Below are 23989 nucleotides of genomic sequence, written 5' to 3' on the forward strand. Positions count from 1 at the left end.
TTTGCACAAGAAATAAAATTAAACGTGGACATGTTTTTCTCTGCTATATTAATGGACAAAATTGCAGAATTATTATTTAGAAAGGTGACATCCTCAAAGCTGCTGTGCTCAGTGGACAGTGATTGCCAGAACTGGAATTCGGTCTGCAATTTGAGAATGAATGATGCACAGAAGTACCACTCTACTAGCTAATTTTGGTTTACTCTCAAGAAGAAAAAAATAGAAAGACATAAATACTGACAAGCCCAAACTTGTTTAGAATCCCACAGTATTACCTGGTATCCTGTGTGCCTATCTTTCTGATCTCAGTTATTTTAATCCAGGGAAACTTCATCTTAAGTAACTACCAAGTGAGTAACAAATGTCACATGACTAACACAGGAGACACTGTATCTCAAATCTAGGGAAATAGTGCTGAAAACATCAAGCTTTTTTTTAAGAGATTGCTTTAAAAAGTCTGTTGGTTACCTCTTGCTGAAAGTGATCATGAATGTTTCACTCTTCTTTTGTTAGCTGAAAATCAAACTTCTTCTAAACTGAATGCAGTGCTTTAAAGAACTCTTTTTATCGTTTGATGTTTCTCCCAGGTAGTGTGGAGGAGAGGAAAACCATGTTCTGAGAGACAACATAACACAAAAGTAGAGCAAGCTGAAGCTTGCAATATACTGTCAGTGCCACATTCCCATAACACATTAAACAAATGACGAAAACTGATTCTTCTCTTCCCTGAAAAGTGACCTCAGTGGCAGTGTAGCACACTGCCATGTGACAAAGACAGGGTCTAGCTCCTGAGGGACCCACTTGGTTACTGAAGGACTGTCTGGCTCTGGAGCATGACTGGGATGGAAGAATGAAAAAAGGGAGGAAGAGAGACAGGAAAGGAAGGGGAGGTTGAGATTTTCTCAGTCCTGCAGCGCCCCATTTCCATCTCCCAGTCTTTGCTCTATGTGGTTTCCCACTATATTTCTGCAGGGTGACCAAGGGTTGATCCACTGGGGATCAGAAGCAGTGCTAATGCAACAGAAGGGCTTGGTAGGTCCCTTCTGTGATTCTGGTAACAGGAAGATCAGGAAAAAGTCAACTGTGTCACCTCAAGGAATTCAGCAGAAACTGACTAACAGCAGGCAGGCCACAGTGTTACCAGAAACAGCTCCCAGCAATTACATTCTCCCCAGTGGGTTGCTTTAGTCATCAGCCCTTCTGGAAAGAAGCTGTATGTGACTCCAGTGTAATTGCTGTGAGATAAGGCTATAGTGTCACCTACCAGCTAGGGACGACACTAAATTTTATTATCTGGGAATAGATGAGCCCATCTGAGCTTCTGATTTCCAGCTCTGCCCCTTAACAGCTGTTTAATATACACCTCTGATGCATCCCTGTTCCTAAAGCTAAGAGAACACGTAAATACTGAATTAGGGGAAACATTTCAGGCATTTATTTAGCTGAAACTCAACCTCTAGCTCCAGAACTCCCAATGACATCACACGAACATGCAATCCTTAGCTCTCAGCAAGCCAGCAAGCCAGCTTTGGCACTGAGAGCTGTGCAGTTGTGTCACCATGGCACTGTGCCCAGGATAACCAATTGTAGCACAGGGTTGAGTGTGATTTATACTGCTTTTCTGCACGTGAGTGAAATAGAATTGTCTATGATGCCTATGTATATTAGTTATTTCAAAGCTAACCTGGAGTTAACTGCATTACACGTGGCAAAACGGCCCATAACTTCCTTACTTGGGGAAGCAAGCTAGGCTTAGCAAATTAGCATCAGCCTTGCAAAAATCCCCAGGAACCCTAGGACATCACAAATTGCTTTTCTCCTTCCATTTTTAGGAAGAGTGAAAGATTCAAGCTGAGACATGCTAAATTCAGATCTTGAATCTTTGCACAGCTAGATCTAAACCTAAATCAGAACCCAAAAGTCAGGTTCATTTCTGCATCAGTCAAGTTCAGCCAGGCCAAACTGTGTCTGCTGATGTCAGCAGTGCATTAGGCTGCCAACAGCTGCAGTCTCAATGGCTGATGATCTAGGAATAAGCAATTACTTGCTCGTGTGCTTTCTAATTCCCTCAAGTCTAAAAAAGAAACTTCGACTAACAACAAAGATACACAGTTACTAGACATGCATTCGCAGTCACTGAAGTCCTGCTGCTGATTGATTCCTGTGTCATCCTTGATCCACAAAGCAGCTCAGGTTCAATGGCTTGTTTCTCCTCAATGATCTTCACACTCAGCTTCCTAACTCACCAGAGTCAAAAGCCTCCTGTTTGCATGTCAGAGGAATGGAGGAAGTTACGATTAAATGTTTTGGGCTCCAAAACCAAATGCGCAGACGTTACTCAACAGATCCTTTTCATCAAACCAAGATTCTACGGCATCCATTCACTTGGTGTTAGAGAGCGACTCCCCAGGCATACTGAAATAGTACTAAAAAAATTAAGCTCCCAATTACAGAAACAGTAGGAAACGCGACAAGACTGAACAATGCTCCAGGTTGTAAACTTAGCAGACTGAATTCTGTTTTTCTGTTACAATGTGTGTGTTACGTCTGGAGTTTCTTATTCTAGATTTATAGCAGAGTTGTTACAATTTTACACACAGTGATGCTGGAAAAGATATCACTTGGTTTAAATTCATATCAAGATTTTTTCCGGCCAAATTCTACAGATTCCATTTTTAGATTGCTGGTCCTCATTTTGGAAGCTCAACAGGTAGATGGATCTTCAAACATGCTCAGAGTGTTTGTGCACTTGGAAACTGAGATGAGATTGAGACAGGTGCATGGTGCTGAGGATTTTTTTTTTTTAGTGGACCTGACTCTGAGTATCTAAAAGATAAACGGCATCTTAAAACAAAGAGACCATAACTGCAGGTACACTCCAATCCTAGCTCTATGCTTCCCTCCCATTATGTATATATCTTCTCTGTTCCTTAAGCAGTACATCTGGTCACATATTGTTGGAAACACAGTTCATTATGAAGATACAGTTTACTTAGGTAACTGAAGAGCTTACAAAGGAACCCAAAAGACATTATCTAGACACTGCAACTCACCTTTAGTCTGAGACACAAGAGGTCACATTTTCAGCCTCAGCTCTCCATCTTTGGGTAGCAGTGTGATGCAATCATTGCACAGTGTGCACTAAATGGGAGTTCTTGAAGTGCTTTGAGCGGGACATGTTATAAGTCACAAGGATCAAAGAGTGGACCAAAGGGAGAAGGCATGGGAGAAAAGTAATATCATAATGCCTCCTATTTAATGATGCCGGCCCAAGATGTCATAGGCAGATGTTGGTGGTATGGCAGTAGAGGATGAACCTTCTTGCCAATATTTCATTACATTTTGTTGCAATGGGACAGATGGCAGCAGAGGGGCAGTCTGACAGAACAGTGTCTGACGTGGAAGTGTGTATGAAGCAAAGGGGCATCACTGAATTCCTCCTTGCAGAAAAAATGGCTCACAATGGATGTGAGCACAGTGATATGGTGGGCGGTGCATTTCAGCAGTGGCAACAGTGGCAGTGTGTCACCTACTCTGGTTCTGATTTGTATGAGTGCTTCATGCAGACTCTTGCTCATCAGTGGCAAAAATGCACAGCCAATGGTGGTGACTGTGTGGAAAAGTAGTGTTTTGTAGCCGAGAATGTGCTGTCAAATACTATTACTGTACTCTTTGCATCCATATGTTGAAATTTCCAAGGAAATAAACAGACATTACTTTTGGAGTCATCTATGTATATCTAGACACAAAATAATTGCTAACCCTCTAGCTTCTTCAGCTAGAATTCTACAAGTTTGTTTCTTTACAGTTTCTTTGCAATTTCTATAGATATTGTCACATCACTTAAGGAATAGGCACAGCTAGAAGGTAGCATTAGTAGCTAGAAGGTAGAAAGTAGCATTTGGTATTTATATTTTCTATGATTCGATGATTTATATTTGCTTAAGCCATGCTGGTTACCACCAATCACCTTGTCTTTATTTTCTGCAGCCCAGAAAGCCAACTGTATCCTGGGTTGCATCAAGAGAAGTGTGACCAGCAGGTCGAGGGAGGTGATTCTGCCCCTCTACTTTGCTCTCGTGAGACCCTATCTGGAGTACTCTGTTCAGTTTAGGGGCCCCCAACACAAGAAGGACATGGAGCTGTTGAAGCAGGTCCAGAGGAGTGCCTTGAAGATTATCAGAGAGCTGGAGCATCTCCCCTATGAGGACAGGCTGAGAGAGCTGGAGCTCTTCTGCCTGGAGAAGGCTCCAAGGAGACCTTATAGCGGCCTTCCAGTACCTGAAGAAGACCTACAGAAAAGCTGGACAGGGACTTTTCATAAGGGCACGTAGCGACAGGACAAGGGGAAATAGCTTTAAACTGGAAGAGGGTATATATTTAAACTAGATATTAGGAAGAAATTCTTTACTGTGAGAGTGGTGAGACACTGGAACAGGTTGCCCAGTGAGGCTGTGAATGCTCCCTCCCTGGAAGCATTCAAGGCTAGGCTGGATGGGGCTTTGAGCAACGTGGTCTAGAGGGAAGTGTCCCTGCCTACCATAGGAGGGCTGGAAAGAGATGATCTTAAAGGTCCCTTCCAACTCAAAGCATTCTATGATTCTATGATTTAGGGTGCTTCTTCATTCTGCATACTTTCTCTTTAACCTCAGAAACAGAAGACATTACGAGCTGTCAAGAATGTTTCAAGTTTACATACTTCTTCCCACTGTTTTTCAACTACAATCTCTCACTATATAAGGAAAGTAGAATCAGACTCCTGCCGTGGGGTCCTCATCCAGGCCTTTCAGGCAAAACTCCCTTGAAACCAATGGCAACTATTCTGAGAAATACACTTTTACTATAGCTTTGTTGACTTTGAGTCAACAGGAGAGTTAAAGGTAAAAGAACTTCAAAATCTCAAACAGGAAAACAGTTTTTTAAGTTTACACTGCTACTTGTTGAACTGGCAGTATTGGCAGAAGCAATTGCTCTGTTTTGTAACTGTATTTAGTTATTTGTGTAAGCTGACACTTTCCAATTTTATCAGTTTAACTTCATCTTTTCTTATTTAGGTATTATGCAAAGACCTAGTAGTAGATTTGTTTAAATAAATAGTTTGCATAATCTTCCTGCATTAACAGTCTCTCTCAGCAAACCCCCCTTCAAAAGGCAATCTTACAGCATACCAAGGCTCCAGTCCCCAAGGCATCTCCTGAAGAAATGGAGCACAAATACATGCTGTCACTGCCCCAGTTCTCCCACTTTCCTCTGCTTGTGCAAAAGGAACAGAAATAAAATTTCCCAGATTTGCTAAACACTCCTAACAAACCTGCTTGGCTTGCTCCCATAGAATTTCATTTACAGAACAAACATCATGCTATCTGCTGTTATCTGTAGCTTGTGTTGTGATAGGGGATATTCACACCTTCTTATTTAGCCAAGTAGCAGAGAAAGAGTCTGACTGAGAGAAAAACAACAAGAGACACTCCCATGACAGTACTCTGCTGTCTTGCAGTGATCAGCACTGCTTGCTAGATCCCACTGTTATGTTTATAACACAACTATCACAGTACTTAACTAAGCTTGTAGAAGCCAGGAGACTACCAGGTCACTCACTATCATGAATAACTTCCAAGAGCACTTAACAACATGGGGAACTTCAGGCCATATGGCCTCACATAATACACAGAGCATCTATCAACCAAAAGCCATTTGTCAGGAATAACAATTCTATTCCTGAACATAAGGGACAACATCTGGCATTTTTCAACTATCTGGGCATTTTTCTGTTTTTTGAATTTGAGATTGTGGAATACAGGTGCGTTTCCATTTTCACAATGCAGATTGTGGAAAAAATGGCCCTCCTTTGTTTTTAAATAAACCTCATCTGTCCAAAGCATCAACAGGACTGCTAGTAACTCCATCCTGTCCTCTTTAGCTCTGTATAATCACACTTTATCAAGGAAGGAGAATTTGACACAGCATGTTACCCATCCAAAGGACACTTGGTGGAAGCTCACGTCCTGCAGTGCTCTGTGAGAAAGCCTTTGCTTTCCCAGTCTCACAGTATCTTGCAGTCTTTAATTTCAAGAGCATTCACATGCAAGAACAGTCATGAACACATGGGCTAATAGAATTATTCTACGCAGCTCTGTGAGATATGAAGGATAGTACTTTCACTGAGGGTGAAGGACAGTAAATTCTTGGAATTACCCCAGAATGTGCCCTAGAATACCATTATGAAAAAGATCAGTTGAAGGAGCACCTTGAAAATAAAGAAGCAAACCGAAAAGCAGACAAAATTATCATCTTTGTATCAATCACGATCTCCTAGGTACTGCTGCAAGAGTTTACAGAAACCTTTAACATTTTTAAAGCAAAATAGCACAATACTATGGAAGATACTCACTATGTTCATGAGGGTAAGGAGGTAGTTTTGAACATGTTCTTTGCCATGGAACCGGACGACAGAGTCATCCACACCTAGCAGCACCTCAATGTTGTAGTCGTCATCTCCTGCGTGCCTGCGTCGCCTCAGGGTTTCATTCAGTTGCTGTTCTACACTGCTGTACAGGGAACTCAGGTCTCCAAGGCCCCCAAGAAGAGATTCTACAACGAAACAGTCAGATATAAACATCTACTCCAATTCCACTTCAGAAACATCCCCCCGCACAACACGTTCAGCTGTATAGTCAACACTTCTTTGGATAAAATAAAGCAGAAACTAGGAAGAAAAAAGATTTAGATATTCTAAAGGCATAAGAGTGGGGGAAGTCATTGGATACCACTGAAAAATATAATTCACCATATGGTTCTGCACTTTACTATGTGATTCTTATAAAATAAAAATCATCCTTAAGTACAAGTTAGACCAAATACTTCTCTTCCTCATCCAGAATTTCCTCCCTTCTTTTTACAGCACAAGGCATATGTTGCAGAGTGCCACAGACATGGGTTGTGGGATGCTGTGCAATGTTCAACTTGTGGCTTCAGTGCCCTTGTACAGAACCACTGGAACAGCTAGGCAATTCCTCTTACATTTCATAAGAGTTCTCTGTTTAAAATACAGATGTTTAAATATCCTACCCTATGAATATCGTGAAATACTGGAAGAATCCCATGAGGACATAGGTCAATGGGCAGAGTTATAATAAACTATTTTGAATTGGCTTTTAAGAGGATCTATTTAGTAGCCCGTATCTGAAATGACTTAAAAACCATCTCTTCCTCTTAGAACAGTAAAGCAAAACATTATCATAGATTTTTGACAGGAAAAAGTAACAGCTGTAGGCTATTTAATTCTTCCAAAATCCAAGCCAACACATCAACTGGCTCTAAGCAATAAACAACAGTGAACAGGCCTTTTTGGAATATCTTACACTGCAAATCTTCAGCTAAGTACTGCAGTCCTCACTAGGAATAGGACTGCTCTTAAGTCTCTGGCTCTGTGACAGAGTCAGGAGTGTGCCCATTTCCTTAACTCTTCCATTCAGGAAAAATAGACAATACAGTCCTTAAATACACAGAGCTCTTCCTGCTCTGTGAACTCAGCAAAAGCAACCAGCTTCAGAAGGACAGAAAAGAGTACAGTCTTGCTCTCCACTGATGTCCAAGTCTGATACAGACTTGTATCAAAAAGGCACATTTCCTCAAATGATGGCACAGCTTTCAAGCCCTATTTCTCTACATAGGAGGTGGTAGAAGCCAAGGTTGCAAGTAAATGCATTTGTCCTTCACATAGTTTAGTGAAGACTCACAGTAAATTGGATGTAAGCTATGCTCATGGAAAAACAGTAGGACTAGGGCCAATTTTGCAAAATGTGCTGGATAGCCAAGCTGTAATTCATCCAGAGCAGATTCAACAACCAGCTCAATTAACTGGAAAACCTCTCCCTCATTGGTACCTCAGTGGTTCACAGTAATACATAAATAACTCTCCCCAAACTCCACATCAAATGGAAAGGTTGTCCCCAGTTGTTTTTAGAAGCTTAGCCTGTCACTGTGGGTGAGAGACCAGGTCTGCAAACAGCTTTACAATTCAACCGCAAGTCCTTTCACTCTCAAGAATGCAAACCCTGTGATAGCACACAAGTGGGAAATTCATAGACAAGCTCCAATTCTAAAAATTGCTGCAGCTGGCAAAGCTGCCGAGCACACTGTCCAATGGAAATATACCAGCAATGTCATCATATCACTACACCCACGGCATGAATGGAATAGCTTGACATCGGTTCAGAAAGAACCAACTATCTGCTCTGTGTAGAACCTTTGGTTTGGCTGTCACTCCCCCTATTAAATGGGTGGTTTTGTGGTTCAAATAAGAGGAGAATCTCTTTCACCGTGTTCATGTGAGTAGGCAGGAGGAGTCAAGAGAGGACTTCTTTTTTCTCACTTTTCTAATATGTAGCCACTTTCTGCAAACAGAACGTGCACTTAATATGCCACTATTTTCCATAAACGTACTCACAGAATTTTTTCAAGTGTATAATCCCAACAAAGCAAGAAAAAGTAAACTCACTCTAGGAAGTGATGTAGTGACAAGATTTGTTGTTGGACAAGATTTGGGAAAAAAAACAGCACAACAAGTATCAGAAACATTTTCAAGCATTGAGCATCCTGCTTTCCTTTAATGCATCTTGTTTGTTTTTTTGGAAGACCCAACTCTTCCCCAAACTGGGCTAACAAACAAACAAACAAACACATACCATTTCACTCACCCTGTCATGCAGCATATTCTATGAAATGTACCAACACTTTTCAGGATATTAAGCAGCATTCACTCTCTTTAGTTCTTCCTTTTTTTTTTTGGTATGCTAACTGGTTTTTAACTTTCTGTGCACTGCTTCTGATGCCACTATAAGAACATTTCTTAACTATGAAATGCTAAGACAGGAAAACAAGTATTAATTTAAAGGCTAATCTGAGCTACTTATTAGTCAGTAATTAATCAACTGCATTCTCTGTGTTGCTTTTCCCCACGTCTGTGCTGGGAACCAAAACTGGAAAAGGCTCTTCACCAGAGGGTGGTGGGCATGGAACAGGCTTTCTAGGGCAGTGGTCACTGTCCCAAGCTGCCAGAGTTCAAGGAGTGTTTGAACCACTCTCTTAGATGTATGGTTTGGATTTTGACTGGTTCTGCGTGGGACCAGCAGTTGTACTTGATGGTCCTTGTCAGTCCCTTCCACCTTGGGATATTCTATGATTCTGTGCTAAGTCTTCTCCCTAAACACTCACCATAATTTGCTATGCTCTCTCCCAGGAATCCAGAGTAACAGGAGAGATTCATCTGTTCTCTTGTTTGTCTAGTTTCCATGGTTTATCACTCCAATGACTTCAGAGTCAAACAACCATATACAAAGTCAGTCCATACACAGTAAGCTCTGTGTTTACAAACACTGCAATCTCCATCTATTGCTAAACACTTAGAATACAAGGACAAATGGGACACATGAGAGAGCTCTGCAAAGTGAGGAGATGCCTATGTTCCCAGAAACCAGTCATTAAATCTCTTCACTCTTCTCCATGATTCAGCTAAGTGCTAGTTCACTTGCGGAAATCTTAGAAGAACTCTTCAGAGTCAGTGAAGCTCTCCATGGGATTAAAGCCTGTTCCTAATACCTCCATCAACATGAAATGTTTTACTACAATTTGTTATCATTAATATTAGCTAATTCTAAAAAACTATAGTAGAAACTTACTCCCAGAAGAAGGATCAGTAGACATTCCTTCTGAGTAGCACAGAAAGAGTCCTCAGATGTGTCCTTTTCAGATGACAGCACTGTATTATGCATACAAAATACAAACATGCAATTTGGAAACTCCCAAGCATATGGATGCAGAGTGAAACACATTAGGTATTTGTATCTAAACTGCTCTATAGAAAACAATAAGGTTATCCAAGTCATTTGCATTCAATCTGTGCACTGTATTGCTTCCACTGAGACTAATGACAGAACTATTACAGTAATGATACAGTGAAAGTAATCTTCTGCCTCCTCTCAGCAGAGAGCTTCCATTTCTCAGAAGGCCACAACCCCTATCATTCACAGTCCTTGCAAAAATTGTGATATGTCATTATAGAAACTGCAGGAAGAGGACACACGGAAAAATCTTAGCAGAAGGCTATTTACTGCAATATGATTGCTACAGACAGGAAAGAGACCAGCATTCCACATACAATTCATTCCATAGGTAATAATGGGTACCAGTAACTTAAGGGCAGAGTTCAGTCTGAATAATTCCTGCACAAAGTCTTTCTTAGAGCATAAATAAAATTGCTTAATGTGATTCTGCAACACTTTCACAGAAGTCCCCTCTATACTGCAATAAATAGCAAACACAATGATCTTTTTCTTTCCTACTCTCCCTCTCCCTAAAACCAAAAGATACGTGAATGGTTTTCTTCAGCTCAAATTCTGCCCTCAAATATATCTGCATGAATCTGCAGAATTTTAGAGACTGACAGATATCTGCAGCATTAGTAAATGTGTGATACTTAATGGTAGCACTACACACTATTGTAACTCAGGATGCAAAGCACCGCTAAGCCTCTAGTGCTCTCTAGCAAATGGTTAGGAAATGTACGTGTTTATGTGTGAATATAGCCTGGAATGTAATGAGCAATGAAGAAAATCAGCATTCAAAAAAAATCATCTTTTCATGTTGATTCAAGGTTTTGGAAAACCTGAGGTCCTTGAGAGAGGCGTAACTCTACTGTGCATCAACGCAGGGAGCACATAATCTGCAGATATCTAAATGTGGGGGTGATTTTGGCATTGAGATGAACTGTTTACACATAGGTAGCCCTGTAGATTTGCTAGGTGAGAGACACATAAATGGCCTTTGGAACTTCTCTTACCGGCATTTTGGAGCTGCTGTCATTGTGTAATACAAAAATCAATCTTTCCTAATAAAACTCCTGAAGTTGGAGGAAGGACTCACTTATTGTGAGTGGAAAGAGATCACAAGAACTCTTAGTGAAATAAATTATTTAAATTAATTATCTGAAGACAAAGGTCCTCTACAGACTGATCTGCAAAGCCTATTGGCATTGTTTAACACAGCAAACAGAACTGTTGCTGGATGGCAATTCTTTGCTACACACACAGGAAACTAGCCTGTTTGTTTGCAGATTTGTGCTAGACAGACTAATCCTCCCTAATCTCATTCTGGAATTAGCTGGTTTGTTACCTCTTCCTTTTTTGTTTTACTAGTCATCTGCATCTTTTACTTCAAGATTTTACCTATCAGGAAAAAATTAGTCCATGCTCTTTCATCAAGTGAAGTGGTTATGTGAACATGTGGGTAGTAGGACAGAACATACGAGATTGTAGACACATGTGCAGACATGTATTCTTATTTTATTTTTTTCCACAGGACGCATCACAGCCTGTCTCATGCATCATGTAGCAAAAATAAGGAGAACAAAGAATGACACCTTCTTCCAGTCCAGCTGGGGTTCCTCTGCCAAGGAAAGGCAGGAGGAGTTTTGCTCACGAAGCAAATGAAGTAGTGGAAATGGAACAGATACACCAAAAGGAAATCTCCTCCACATGCTTTGTCATCGTATTTTGCTAAAAACCGCGGCTGCTAGCCTTGCCTTGTGCCACCTCTAGAGACTTGGAACCATGCTGCTGGAATCAGACAGTACGTTTCTGTCAAGTACGCATATATCTCAGAGCCTCCCTGTGAACCCAGATGTGTGTATTATTCAGAAAGCCATAACTGCTTTGCACACCAGTACGGTCTGCCTCTTTTCCAAATCCTTTTTCAGAAACACCAAACATTTAATATAAACACCTAAGTAAAAAACGAGGCATAACTGTATCCCTCCTGAATACTTTCTTATATTAAAAAACATGTCCTTCTGGGTTGCAAGAAGTACCTATTCTGCTTTTCCTAGAAAACAACTTAAAATAATGAAATTATAGCTCATTCCCTATTATGTTAAATAAAGCTGTGATCTGCCCAAGTCTAATTTAGTAAATGGTGTCATCAGTTAAACCTCTGTATACTTAAAGAAAACCCTAAGCATTTCTCACATGGAAGATTCTTATATTTTATACATTAAAATACAGGGTGATTCCTCTGATGCTTACGCTGCCTGGCAATGCCACTGAAATCAGCAGTGTTCATTTCACATACCTATGTTCGTCTGTTCCTCATATATACCCACTTGCTTGAGAAAAAACAAGATATTGCTGTGTATTGCTGGGTACTGCACCTTTTCTTCACGCACATTTCACCTGGCAAAATTGAGCCGAGCATGACACATCAACACTGTACTCATTCAGAACCAGTACTAGAGACCTAATGCTTGCTTGCCTAGTTGAGGCAAGGGACAGAAGGCAGGAACAAGCTCTTCAGCAGTACTAACAGAGTTTTCTTCACAATTTGGTGGCTACAACTTGGAGTCTCATTTGGTCCCTGACTGTTTCTCTTGTGCCAAAGAAAAGTCAGCAAGTAAAAAATAAGCAGTCCTGAAGAATTACTTCTGCAAGCGCAAGGCAGAGATTAATGCAGTATAAGTACATTAATGAACCTGCCCACCAAGGTCCTCATTTACTGAAACCCACACCTGGCTCTGAAAACACCTCTCCAGGATGCGAGACTCAGGGATGAGCTCTGCATTTATCTAAATCTGCTGAATCGATACAACAGCTGCTGTTGTGCTGTTGGGCAGTGATTTATGCATTTTCCTGTGTCTCTTTGGAGGCACTTCTCTCATCTCAACACGTCTGAGCCAGTAGACAAGCGGTCTACTACATTTGTGCACAAAAAGGAAAATGTCTCATAACAGTGGCAGAGTAAGATGTGACTCATGCTCCACTCCCAAACACTGACCACTATCTGGAGAGAAGCCTGGCTCAGCTTCTTCCTTCATCGGTGCTCTCACATCTCAAGTTGGACAGATTCAGTGGTGCAGGACTGTAATGACTTAAGGTGACCTACCTCACTTACACATAGTTTAGTGACTCATATTAATAGCAATGCTCTTACAAGGAAAAAAAAAAAAATGAATAGAGGAGAAAACTTGCACTGCAGTGAGGATCCTAAAAACGAAAACAGTAATCAACAGAGATCGGATCAAAGGAGAGAAAGGAAAAATGGTTAGAGTTAGAATGGAGAAGTCAGAAACCTGCAGGCATGGAAATGAAGTTCTCAGCTTGGGAAGGCCCAGCAGTGATGCCAGAGGAGGTCAGGTGCATGTTGGGGCACATGGGTACAGCTGTGAGCCTGGATGCGTGAGCTCATCACCAGTTGTGAGAACTGTGTCCCAGCACCCAAACTGCTGCTGCACAGCAGGTTATGTAGACCCACATTTAGACTTTCTAGGAGCAGGATGATGTCACAGAGTTAGCTATAAGCTTGAATTTCTTTTTGGAAAATTTTAAAACCAAACGACAAACTTAGGAAAAGTAATCATTTGATTGTATTTGATTGTTTAATCTAACCTCTTCCTGAAAATACTGCTATGGCAGGACAGCCTGGGAGGCTCCAGAAATCCGTAATGAATGAGAAATAATAATAAAATAATTGAATAAAATGAATTAAAAATTCATAATCAGTTTGAGAAATCAGTTTGCAACAAATTGAGATCAGTGTATATCTCTTCTTAACAGGAATGGTAACATATAAAAAGTCCAAGGACAGCTCTATTCTGTAGTAACCAAAAATTTCCATTATGCTATTTTCAAAAAAAGGAAACCAAGCCAACACATGTCATTCCTATAGTGGCACTAAATAACCATTATATACTGGAACAATGACCACTTTCTCTCCTAGTTATCATTTCTTGAAACTGTATTTTCTTCAGCTCTCAAAACCTGTGCTACCAGGCTGAAGACAGGCATTCATGGTTAGAATTTTTCTGCCCCTTTCCCTCTTGTCTTAATGTTTAAATCTTCCAGGTTGCTACAGAGCTTAGTCAACTCTATTATTTTTCTCTGATGAACTTCAGTGCATTTGTATCCAGGACAACAATATGAGAAATTCCCAGTCACAGAAAGATGAGCTGAAAGCTGTTCTCACAATCAAATGCAAGAAAGGCCTGGAGAAAAGGATGACTCACTTCAGAAATGCAGCCGATGAAACCAGTGGCTTTGTTACACCCTAAAGATAATGTCTAAAACCTTTGAAGGCAGTCTTGCCCATTTTGCAAGATACCAGACTGAAAAAGTAAAGCAACTTTGTGACGGAAACAGTGAAAATACCCTCAATAAACTGTACTCTCTTTTTGAGAAGTTTTCTTCATAATGTAGAATCCAGCACAGAAACCACATCTAGAGTAAACTGCACAGAGGTAATCGCTGCGTCAGGATGGCTGATGAAGGTATTCAGTTCAGCAGATCTTCTGGCCAAGCTTTGTAATTCCTTGCTGTCAAGGACCAGGCAGTGGTGTGATGTGCTTCCAGAGAAGTCAGTCACCTACAGCTCTTACTTCTTAGAGTTGGCTCTAAGGGTAGGCCTTTACCATCTCCGAACAACACATCCAAGACAATAAGCACAAAAACAGGGATTGTTCATTGAAAAAATCAGCTGAAAATATGGGATCTGTATAACACTCAAACATAAGTGCCCTCAAGATATTAAAAAGTTGGCACAAAAAAGCTGTTCAGTAGTTTCAAGACTATTAATATCAAAGATTGATATTCTAACCAGATTTTATTGATGTTTCATGTACATCAATTGTCCTCATCAACACGCTTTATATAAAGCTTGGCTCTCATTTAAATGCACACAAGACCTATTCCATTTTGGAAGAGTTTCAAGTATTATGGTGGATTTTTAACAGTTCTGTAACACACATTGCTGGCTGCTTGGTTTGTTCTTTACCAGCTATCTTGAAAGAACTACCTAAGGCCTCGATATGTGCTTCAGATACATAACAGCTATCAGGAGCTGATGGCCAAGTTCTTCAGCAGCTAGCTGCCACAGATTTCAGCAGGAGTACAAGAACACTTGTTGGCTTCTTTGAAGCTTTTGCTGAAGAATTACTATGAGAAATACAGTAGGCTGTGTAATTATAACAAAGGTCAGTAACTGCACTTCACTAAATCTGTGAAAGCCCACAATTTTCTGTCTGTTAAGGCTTATCTTGGAGTGTGCCTTTCAAAAATCCAAGGAAGAGAAGAACCATCATTTTGTTCAAATGAAGATTTTGAAACCAGTTATGTCCTCCAAATTATTTTCCCAGGAACTGCAAATATGTAATTTTTTTGTGGCTCTGCTACAGCCCAATTAGGAAGGATCAGTGCTTGCAATAGAAACCACCCAGACTGTCATGTGGAAAGTATTACGACAGGATGTTCTCATTAGAGTCTAGGATGTGCTGAAAGTTGTGTGCTTTAATTTATTAGACCCTTCCAAAACAGTCCATGATGTTAATCATTCTCCGTTACCTTTTCTTCAACAATTTCATGAAATTGCCTATTATATCAGGAGTATCAGAATGATTTCCTAATAGGACCACAACCATACATTTCACATGCAAAGAGCCTGTTCTTTGCTTAGCATCACTGCCTTGAATTTCCTCCACTCCCACACAAACACGTACGCTGGAACTTACAAACTTGACTAAGAGCCAAACCCTTAATATTGTTGTTGTCTTTGATGGAATGTGCATGCAAGTTTGTTGCTACTCTTCACTGCTTAACTGTTGCCAGTTTCTGCTTCTTTGTTTCTGAGGGCTGAGCGAAAGGACATGTTAGTATGTGAAACAAGCCTTACCAAAAAAGTCAGATGAAAAAAGTTACAATGATACATGCTTTCACCCCATGTTTCACTGTACATTAAGGGCACTACTGCTATGCGCTTCTAGAAGCCAGAGCACACCCTACAAGGCGTCTCTGTGCAGTACCCTTATCTCTGCTGACATTCTTATCTCTAGTTTGAAGAAATACGGACTTAAAGAGTGGACTATTCAGCGCATAAAGAATTGGTTGAGTGATCACAGACAGAGGGTTGAGGTCAATGGCTCTATGTCCAGGTGGAGGCCAGTCACAAGTGGTGTCCCTTAGGGGACCATCATGGGACTGGTGCTCTTCATCATCTTTATCAGTGATGTAAAGAATGGTATCAAGTGTACTCTCAGCAAGTTTGCTGATGACAACAAGCTGCATGGTGCAGCTGACACAATGGAAGGGAGGGACACCATTCATTGAGTTCTGGACATGCTCAAAAAGTGGTCACGAGAGAACAAAGCACAAGATGCTGCATTTGGGTCAAGGCAATCCCAAGCATGAGCACAGTCCAGGAGAAGAATTCATTGAGAGCAGCCCTGTGAAGAAGGACTTTTGGGTCCTGATGGACAGAAAGCTGAACATGAGCCAGCAATGTGTGCTTGCAGCCCAGAAGGCCAACAGTACCCTGGGCTGCATCAACAGAAGGGTGGCAGCAGGATGAACCCTCACCTAGAGTACTGTGTCCAGGTCTGGGACCCCCTGCATGACAAGAATACAGCACTGCTGGAGCAGGACCAGAATTGGGCCACAAAAATGCCCAGAGTGCTGGAGCACCTCTCCTATGAAGAAAGGTTGAGTGAGTTGGGATTGTTTAGCTTGGAGAAGAGACGGCTGCGGGGAAACCTCACTGCTGCCTTCCAGTTCTTGTCAGGACCTCAGTAAGCAGAAGGGGGGCCAACTTTTCACATGGTCTCATAGTGACAGAACAAAGGGGAATGGCTTTAGACTAAAAGAGTGGAGACTAGGTTAGGTTTTAGGAAGAAATTCTTCACTTAGAGGGTGAGGCACTGGCACAGGCTGCCCAGAGAGACTGGGGATGCCCCATCCCTGGAGATGCTCAAGGCCAGGTTGGATGAGGCCACAGGTAGACTGATCCAGTGGGTAGCAACCAGCCCTCAGCAGGGAGTTGGGGCTAGACAGGCTTTAAGGTCCCCTCCAACCATTCTATGATTCTATGAATATGTCACAGTAAGTATTACAGATGACATTTTTGTAATATAAACAAAGCCAGTTATAATACCGCAGAAACATAGCGCAGGTATAGAGAAGAGAGAATCAGATTGTACCTTCTCTTCAAGAAAGACAGAAACATTGCTAGAGCAACAACAAAAAATCCACAGAAAAACCACAAGTCTTTCCCCCTTTCCTGAAGACTAGTATGAATTCATAGGAAAAGACCAGAAAAAGGCATAGTAGAAAACCAAGCTATCAGAAAATTACCTGGGTATGACTCCCAGTTATGCTGCTTTATTCACTACCAAACAAAATAAATGGAAAATGGGAATTGTATTCAGTTAGTTCTGAATCATACAATTTAGTCAGATTTTCAAAAGTACCAAAAATGACTTGCAGTGGCAGCTAGGTATTCAGCTCGCTTTTTAAAGTCCTTTCAAAGTAACGTGAAGTGTTAATAATTGCTAGGCACCCTCAGTTCCTCAGGCTAAGAAGGTACATGGGTGAGATTTGAGTGTTTCCTAATTCACTGAGCTGCTGTCAACACCACACCGAATGTGGGTAGGAGAAGGAAGAGGTGCTGAAAAGCCTTGGAAAAACACTAGGCTTTTTCTTCATGGGAGGTTGATTTGTGCATGAGTGACAGATGCAGAGTCTCAGAGGCAACGAGATGTACAGCAGAGGATACTGAAGAAAACAGAGCTCCTGTGGGACCACCACGGTGCAAACTTTTTAAAAAAGGTTTACAATGTTCAACATGCAAGTGTCCACAGAGTGGTGATTAGGCTTGATGTTAGGAAGATATTCTTTACTCAGGGTGGTGACGCTCTAAAATGAGCAGATTTTACACCAAAACAGAATAAAAAGAGCACTAAGTTCGTAGTTCCCCATTACTTTCACTGGCACAGCCAAGTGGAGATAAACAGCCAAAATGCCATGCCTCTCATGTGAGAGCTGCAGCCCTATGGTAAATGCAGCTCTGTGGTAAATACAGCCCTAGATCTCCAAACACAATTTCTCCAGGCTACTTTTTTTGACAGAAATTACCTAAGATTCAAAAGTGAAGTAAAAACTCAGTGAAAGCCATGCAGCTCCTGCTGAAGCATATGACACTAGGCATACTGTTTGAGCAAGCAGTGCTGCGTTATTTTCCCCTGCGGTCTTTTACTCTTTCTAGGACTGCTTCTGAAGGAAGGGGGAGATAGGTCAAATCCTCCCCTATCCAAACCTATATACTATTACGAATACACATACGTAACTTCAAAGAGAAGGGAATACTTGCATCACTTGAACATACAATGTAGTTTCTAAATGGCTTCCGATTAAATATAGAATATATTTCCTTCTGAGGTTTATAAAATACTTCTTTCTTAAAAAGAATGTGAGCTTATTTGCATGCCAACACTCACTGAGCTGATGGGTATTGTAAATACGTTTACATAAAGTGATCTACACCTGAGGGTAGCGAAACAGATGGTAGAAAAAGAGAAGCTAGTCACACAACACAAACATGAAAGAGGTCTGAAATTACAAAAAGCCTAACTTTTCACAGACTAAACAATGTAGTGTTTAAAATATTAACTGAAGACATTTATGAGTTGAAGAATTTAGAAGAAAAACTCAGTATAAGTTGACCAGAAGATATCAAGAAAATGAAGGCATAGGAAAACAAAATGAAGAAAAAATAGCATACATCAATTATTTTTTCTGCTGAATGTAACATATCACACATGTATTGAGGAAGACTGTTAAGCAAAACAGACCTGGCTGGCCTGAAAGGGTCAAACAGGGAACACGCGGCCCCTCCTGAAAGGGAAGGACTGCCATGTGAAACATGTGGCCCCTCCTGAAAGGGAAGGACTGCCATGTGAAACTGGCAAGCATTATTTACAGCTTCTTCGTTCCATGACCAAGAGCAGAACATGTTCTGTGAATAGAACACCTTCTAATTACTGTACTCGTCATAATCTACGAAAGAGCTAATTAAATAATGACGTATTGCTGTCAGCCACATGAATGTTATCTGATTTAAGTATTGTATACTCCTGTAGCTAAAAGATATAAAAACCCTGTAACAACAATAAACTTTGCTTTTGCGCCACCAGAGCCTTAAGCCCGTCTGTCCCAGGCGTCTTGAGCTGGTCTCCGTCAATGTATCAAAATGCTGCTGTACCTCTGAGAGCCTAAGAATGGGATAAGCAAGACTCGTTGCTAGATGTTACATCTTATAAAGCAAGCTGGAACTGGAAAATAATAACACAACCTTACCCTTTTGAAGCATAAATAAGAAATCTTTAAGGGAAACAACTTGCTGGAAACAACTGCTCTGAGATTAATAACACTGATCAGATTATGTGGCAGGAAATCGAGTTCCCATCTGTGGATGAGAGGAGACATCAGCAAAAGAGAAAGATGCTGAAGCATTTTCTAAGGAAAATGGAGTGATACATAGCTCTAGAGCTCTTAGAGCACTAAGGATGGTGCAGGAGAAGGATTTGGGCAGGGAAAGGTTAAACTGTCCTGTTGAACAAGTATCTCACTGAAAGCATGAATTTTTTTACCTTGAATATCAGGGATAGAATGAGGATTTTTGGAGAAATATCCTCCCATATCCCCCACAATGTTTCTGTTCTTCATCAATTGTCAGTGAGCTTCCTTCCAAGCTGGTATTGGTTATTTATTAGGTGCCTGAATGGTGTTAAAGATGGACTGTGGAGGAAGCAGCAACTGTGACCAAAGATGGTCATCTAGTGAGTGACTTAACTGTTAGAGTGCTGGTAATTCAGTGAGGACAGTGCGGCGGAAGACTAGGAAAAAGAAAAACCATCAAAAATGGAAGGAGGACCTTCTAGCCTGCAGCAGAAAACTGCTTGCACCTGCAAGGTAGTAATGTGTCTTGTCTGAGGAACTATACTGTATGTGTACTATAAGAACAGCAGCTAGTAGATTTATGCAAAACTTCATTTTCATAGTGCATTAATTGCACTGAGGAATTAGAGGGGAAAAGAAAAAAAAAAAGAAGAGAAAAATATTGTGAATTCGTATTAACTCTGGTTATCTTCCACCTTCTCTAGATCAAGAAGTGAATTTTAGCTTGGAGCCTCAGCTCTATACATAAACTTTCAGTTGGATCCTTAGAGTGACTGTGGTTCAGGGAATTAGAAACAAATGTGAATTAAAGGCAGGATTTGATCTCTGACTTTCAGAATTATTCATTAAATTTATGAACTCAATGGACCACAAATACAAGCATTATCTTACTTTATTGTTAGAGAAAAGATTTTTAAGTGCTGGCTGACTTAATAAAATATTTGCTTCTCTGGTACCATAGTAAATCCAGTTACAGAATTCTGGGAAGAGTGGAAGATTTTCTGCAGTGTATTATTGTTAACTCTGCAGAGTCAGCACTGCTTTGACACAACAAGAACTCTTGACTTCCATGCATCATCAGCAAAAATGTTTATATGACAGATTGATGCCAGCAGCACACTTAGAAGGTCATGTAGAGCCACCAAAGGCATAACTCTCTCTATATTTGAATACGTTTAGAGCCAAATCGGGATAAGCTTTTCCAATGCAAATCGCTAGAACTTTATTCCATACTTCTCTTGTCAACACCTCCCTACCTGGCATGAGGGTTTGCTAGAAATGTAGGTTTTCCTTATCTGACATCAAATGTACACAAAACAAAGCCTAAATTTAAAAGGAACTAAGGAAACCATAATTAACTATGTCTGAGTTTGGGCCAATTTTAAACTGTTTCTTTTCCATCCAATGAATAGAAACTGGTAATACCAAAAGCAAAAGGGGAACATCCAGTTCTAGAGCTCTCACTAGTGGAGAATGCAAGCCTCCTAGAACAAGTTTATGCTTGATACACTAACAGGATAGTTAGTTCTCACTGCAAATGATTCTCGACAAAAGTAATTTTAGATTTGCCTGCGAACTTGCCGTGTCCTAGAAATTCAAAGATATGTATGAGTGATGCTGTGATGAAAAGAAAATGTCACTCTGAGGTTGTAATACATACCATCACACCAAGATTAAATGCAGCCACAAAGTATATGTGGGTGAGGGGTGTTAGCAGGCACAGCACTATCGTAAATAATTGGATGTAAGAGATACTGCATCAATCTACTGCCTTTAAATTCCCAAGCAAGAGTGAGTCTGGTTAACATAAAGCAAGCAAAAGGCACACATCTGAGGCATGCCAACTTTAAAGACAGGAGTTGTTTTTAGAAAAGAACGAAGCCCACGGCATGTGCCAGATCTACAACAAAGAATGCCTATGAGATCATTTCTCAAAAGACCTTCCTTCCATAGTCCTGACATGATATAAACTGGTTTGGTATTTACGCATGCTGGAAACTCCTTCAATACGTTTTACAGCTTTAAGTAAAAACAGCTGTCACCACTGAATCTGCAGCAAGAAATACCACAAAGATTCACACAAGGCACTTTTCAGATTCTCATACTTGGAAGAAAAGAAAAAAAGAGGAAAACAAAAGAAAAAGAAAAAGAAAAGAAAAAGAAAAAAAAGCACCACAGGTGCATTGAGACTTGAAATACAAGTCTACTCAGATATCCTAGGTTTAATGAATTGCTGTCAAAAAGATGACAAATCCCAGAATCAAACTGAACTCATTTTGAACATGCTACCAGTCTTTGCTCAAGGAATATTGGCGTTTACTTTGGCAATCAGAAGCTTAAAAACACAGTAAGTACACTCCCCATATCTACTACTGTAACAAAGAAGAGAAGTAACAGAGAAAAAATCCACAGCCCACTTTCTGTATAATCCCATAGCCTAAGGAATACATTAGCACCTTGCTTTACCACCACTAATACCAGATCACAGCTCTGCATTAGCTTAATGTGGGACTCAGGACTTGTCTGGCCTTGCCCTGGCTCATCTGCTCCTGACCTTATTTTTAGCTTGGTTTTAGCTGTAACAACACATTGCCCATCAACAGATGACCACTGTCTGGTTCATCTAACACCAAGAGCAAAGTTGCCCACTGGACTGATGACTAATGTATTATTTTTTTCAGCTTTAGCTTCCTCTTTTCAATATTGCCATAAAGAGTTATGCTATATACAGCAAAAAGCTAAAAAATCTAAGCCATCATGGGATAATGCTATCTGTGGTCCCCTAAGGAGTTAGAAACAGACTGCTTGACAACCTTCACTAGTAACACCAAGGGAGGCCAGGACCAACATGGAAAAAAAATCCACCAGGAGCAGAAGCCTCTGTGAGGAACACACACCGCTGCAACTTGGGGTAGTAATGCACAGCAAGGGGGAGGAAAACCACATGGAAAGGGACAAACATCTGCAAGGGAATTTGAATTATACATGGTAGTAAAATTGTTCATTCTGTATTTCTATCTGGCTGTTAATACATTAATTAGACTAACAACAAACTTTAACTGTTTTATATTCATACAAAAAGTGTATTCCTTTGTTCGCTTATCACGATAACCTAAAAGAGGAGTACAGCTACAGGGCCTGGTCACAGAGGCTCAGGAGCTACAGTGGAGGAAGGCTCTTCTGCCTTCTTGAAGTGGGATCCTTCCAGCCCCCTGCTAGAAAAGTAGCTCTCCCATTTAAAAGCTTAGCAACCAATTCCTGCTCTCAGTAAAAGAAGAGACTAAAGAAGAGATATATTGATCAACAAAACTTGCAACAATTGTTCCTAGGAGAGAAAAGGGTAGTTCATTTTTATTTCCTTCATCAGAGAATGAAGTAATACATATTTGTAGACTTGCTAGGTAAACGTTGGAGCTGATGAATTTTTTCTGGCTAGAATCCAGTGCACACTGGACTATGGCAAGCAGGCTGTTGGTATTATCTGGAAGAGCTAAAACTAGACATTAGCAGAAGGGGATGATAGACACATCATCTTTGCATAGCCAGAGTATTTTTCCCAGAATCAGGATATTGTTAATAAGGCAATAAGAAAAAAATAAACACACCTTTTTCTTTCAAGTTAGTCGAACAAGTTGGATTTATGCCTCTGGTCATTAACAAATCAAAGCTGTTACAGTTTAATACCACAGGAACATTCTATCCGATTTTAACATGAAAGAAACACGTGGTTCTCCCTGTTTAAGAGATCTCCCTGATATCTTACACTTGTGGTAACAATCAAATACAGGATACACTCAGAAAGGAAGTTTACACCGTGTTATATATACACAGTACAGGCAAAAATATTATCTTTCTACTTTATACAACACTTACGTCTTCTATCAGTGTATTAGAGTGACAGCTCATGGGGTACCTACAGACAATATAACTTCACCTGTGACCAGGACAATCTAACCAAGTCTATCAGATCTATCAGTCTATCACATAATGCCATACTTTGTCATGAATGAGCTGTTTTTTCAGCACCACTTTAACAGAAGATGAAAAATAACAAGAAAAAAAGTCACATTTTGAACAGTCATCAGACGCATCGGTGCATAAAAGGGTGCAAAAGGCATCCTTAGAGACTCTAGTGCTTTGTTTCCAGATGGGAAAGATTAAGTCCACAGCAATTTGCAGTGGCCCACCACTGAAATGCATGCTTAGATATCTGGTCTACTGGAACTAAATGCAGGTTTGGGCATGTAAGGATTCTCTTCACTTGTACAGCTCAGAGTGGCCAGTTCTCCACTTGCGAAGTTTTCAGCTAGTGAGGGTACAGAGTACAGTGGGTAACTTTCAAAGTCAGACACTCTCACAGGAACACTGAAGAGCTCTGTATTAACAACCCTTGAGTACCAGAGCTATTTTCAGGAGCTGACTACTACTATGAATTTTCAATACTTGACATGTTGCTTTAAAAGCAATATAGCCTCTGGTGTTCATTAACCAAGTTGCCATAATAATGTTTCAAAATCATTTCAGTCACAATTTTGATTCTTTACCCGTAGGCATCCAAGCCAGCTTCTGTCAGCTGTTCAAAAACACAGAAAGAGCAAAGCTCCATATCTGGACAAAAAAATGGGCTGGAAGGAAAAAGCAAGAGCACTAGGGTCTGTTCTCCATGGTCTCAAGTGACCACAAGATGACTATCCAATTCAAAACAGTTTCAACAAACACAT

General features: G+C 40.6%; 1 protein-coding gene across 3 annotated transcripts in view; it reads right to left on the minus strand.

Moving 5' to 3' along the window:
* ADAMTS3 (ADAM metallopeptidase with thrombospondin type 1 motif 3) overlaps positions 1-23989 on the minus strand; it is a 228786-nt gene that overhangs the window by 33191 nt on the left and 171606 nt on the right. For all 3 annotated transcript variants that reach the window (XM_042871526.1, XM_042871525.1, XM_042871524.1), the window contains one exon: positions 6392-6591. In XM_042871526.1, the coding sequence (XP_042727460.1) occupies positions 6392-6591 (200 nt within the window). The remainder of the gene's footprint in view (positions 1-6391; positions 6592-23989) is intronic.

Source organism: Lagopus leucura, unplaced genomic scaffold (genome assembly GCF_019238085.1).
Source record: "Lagopus leucura isolate 7727_CA_CO unplaced genomic scaffold, USGS_WTPT01 Super-Scaffold_100004, whole genome shotgun sequence".
NCBI classification, from domain to species: Eukaryota; Metazoa; Chordata; class Aves; order Galliformes; family Phasianidae; genus Lagopus; species Lagopus leucura.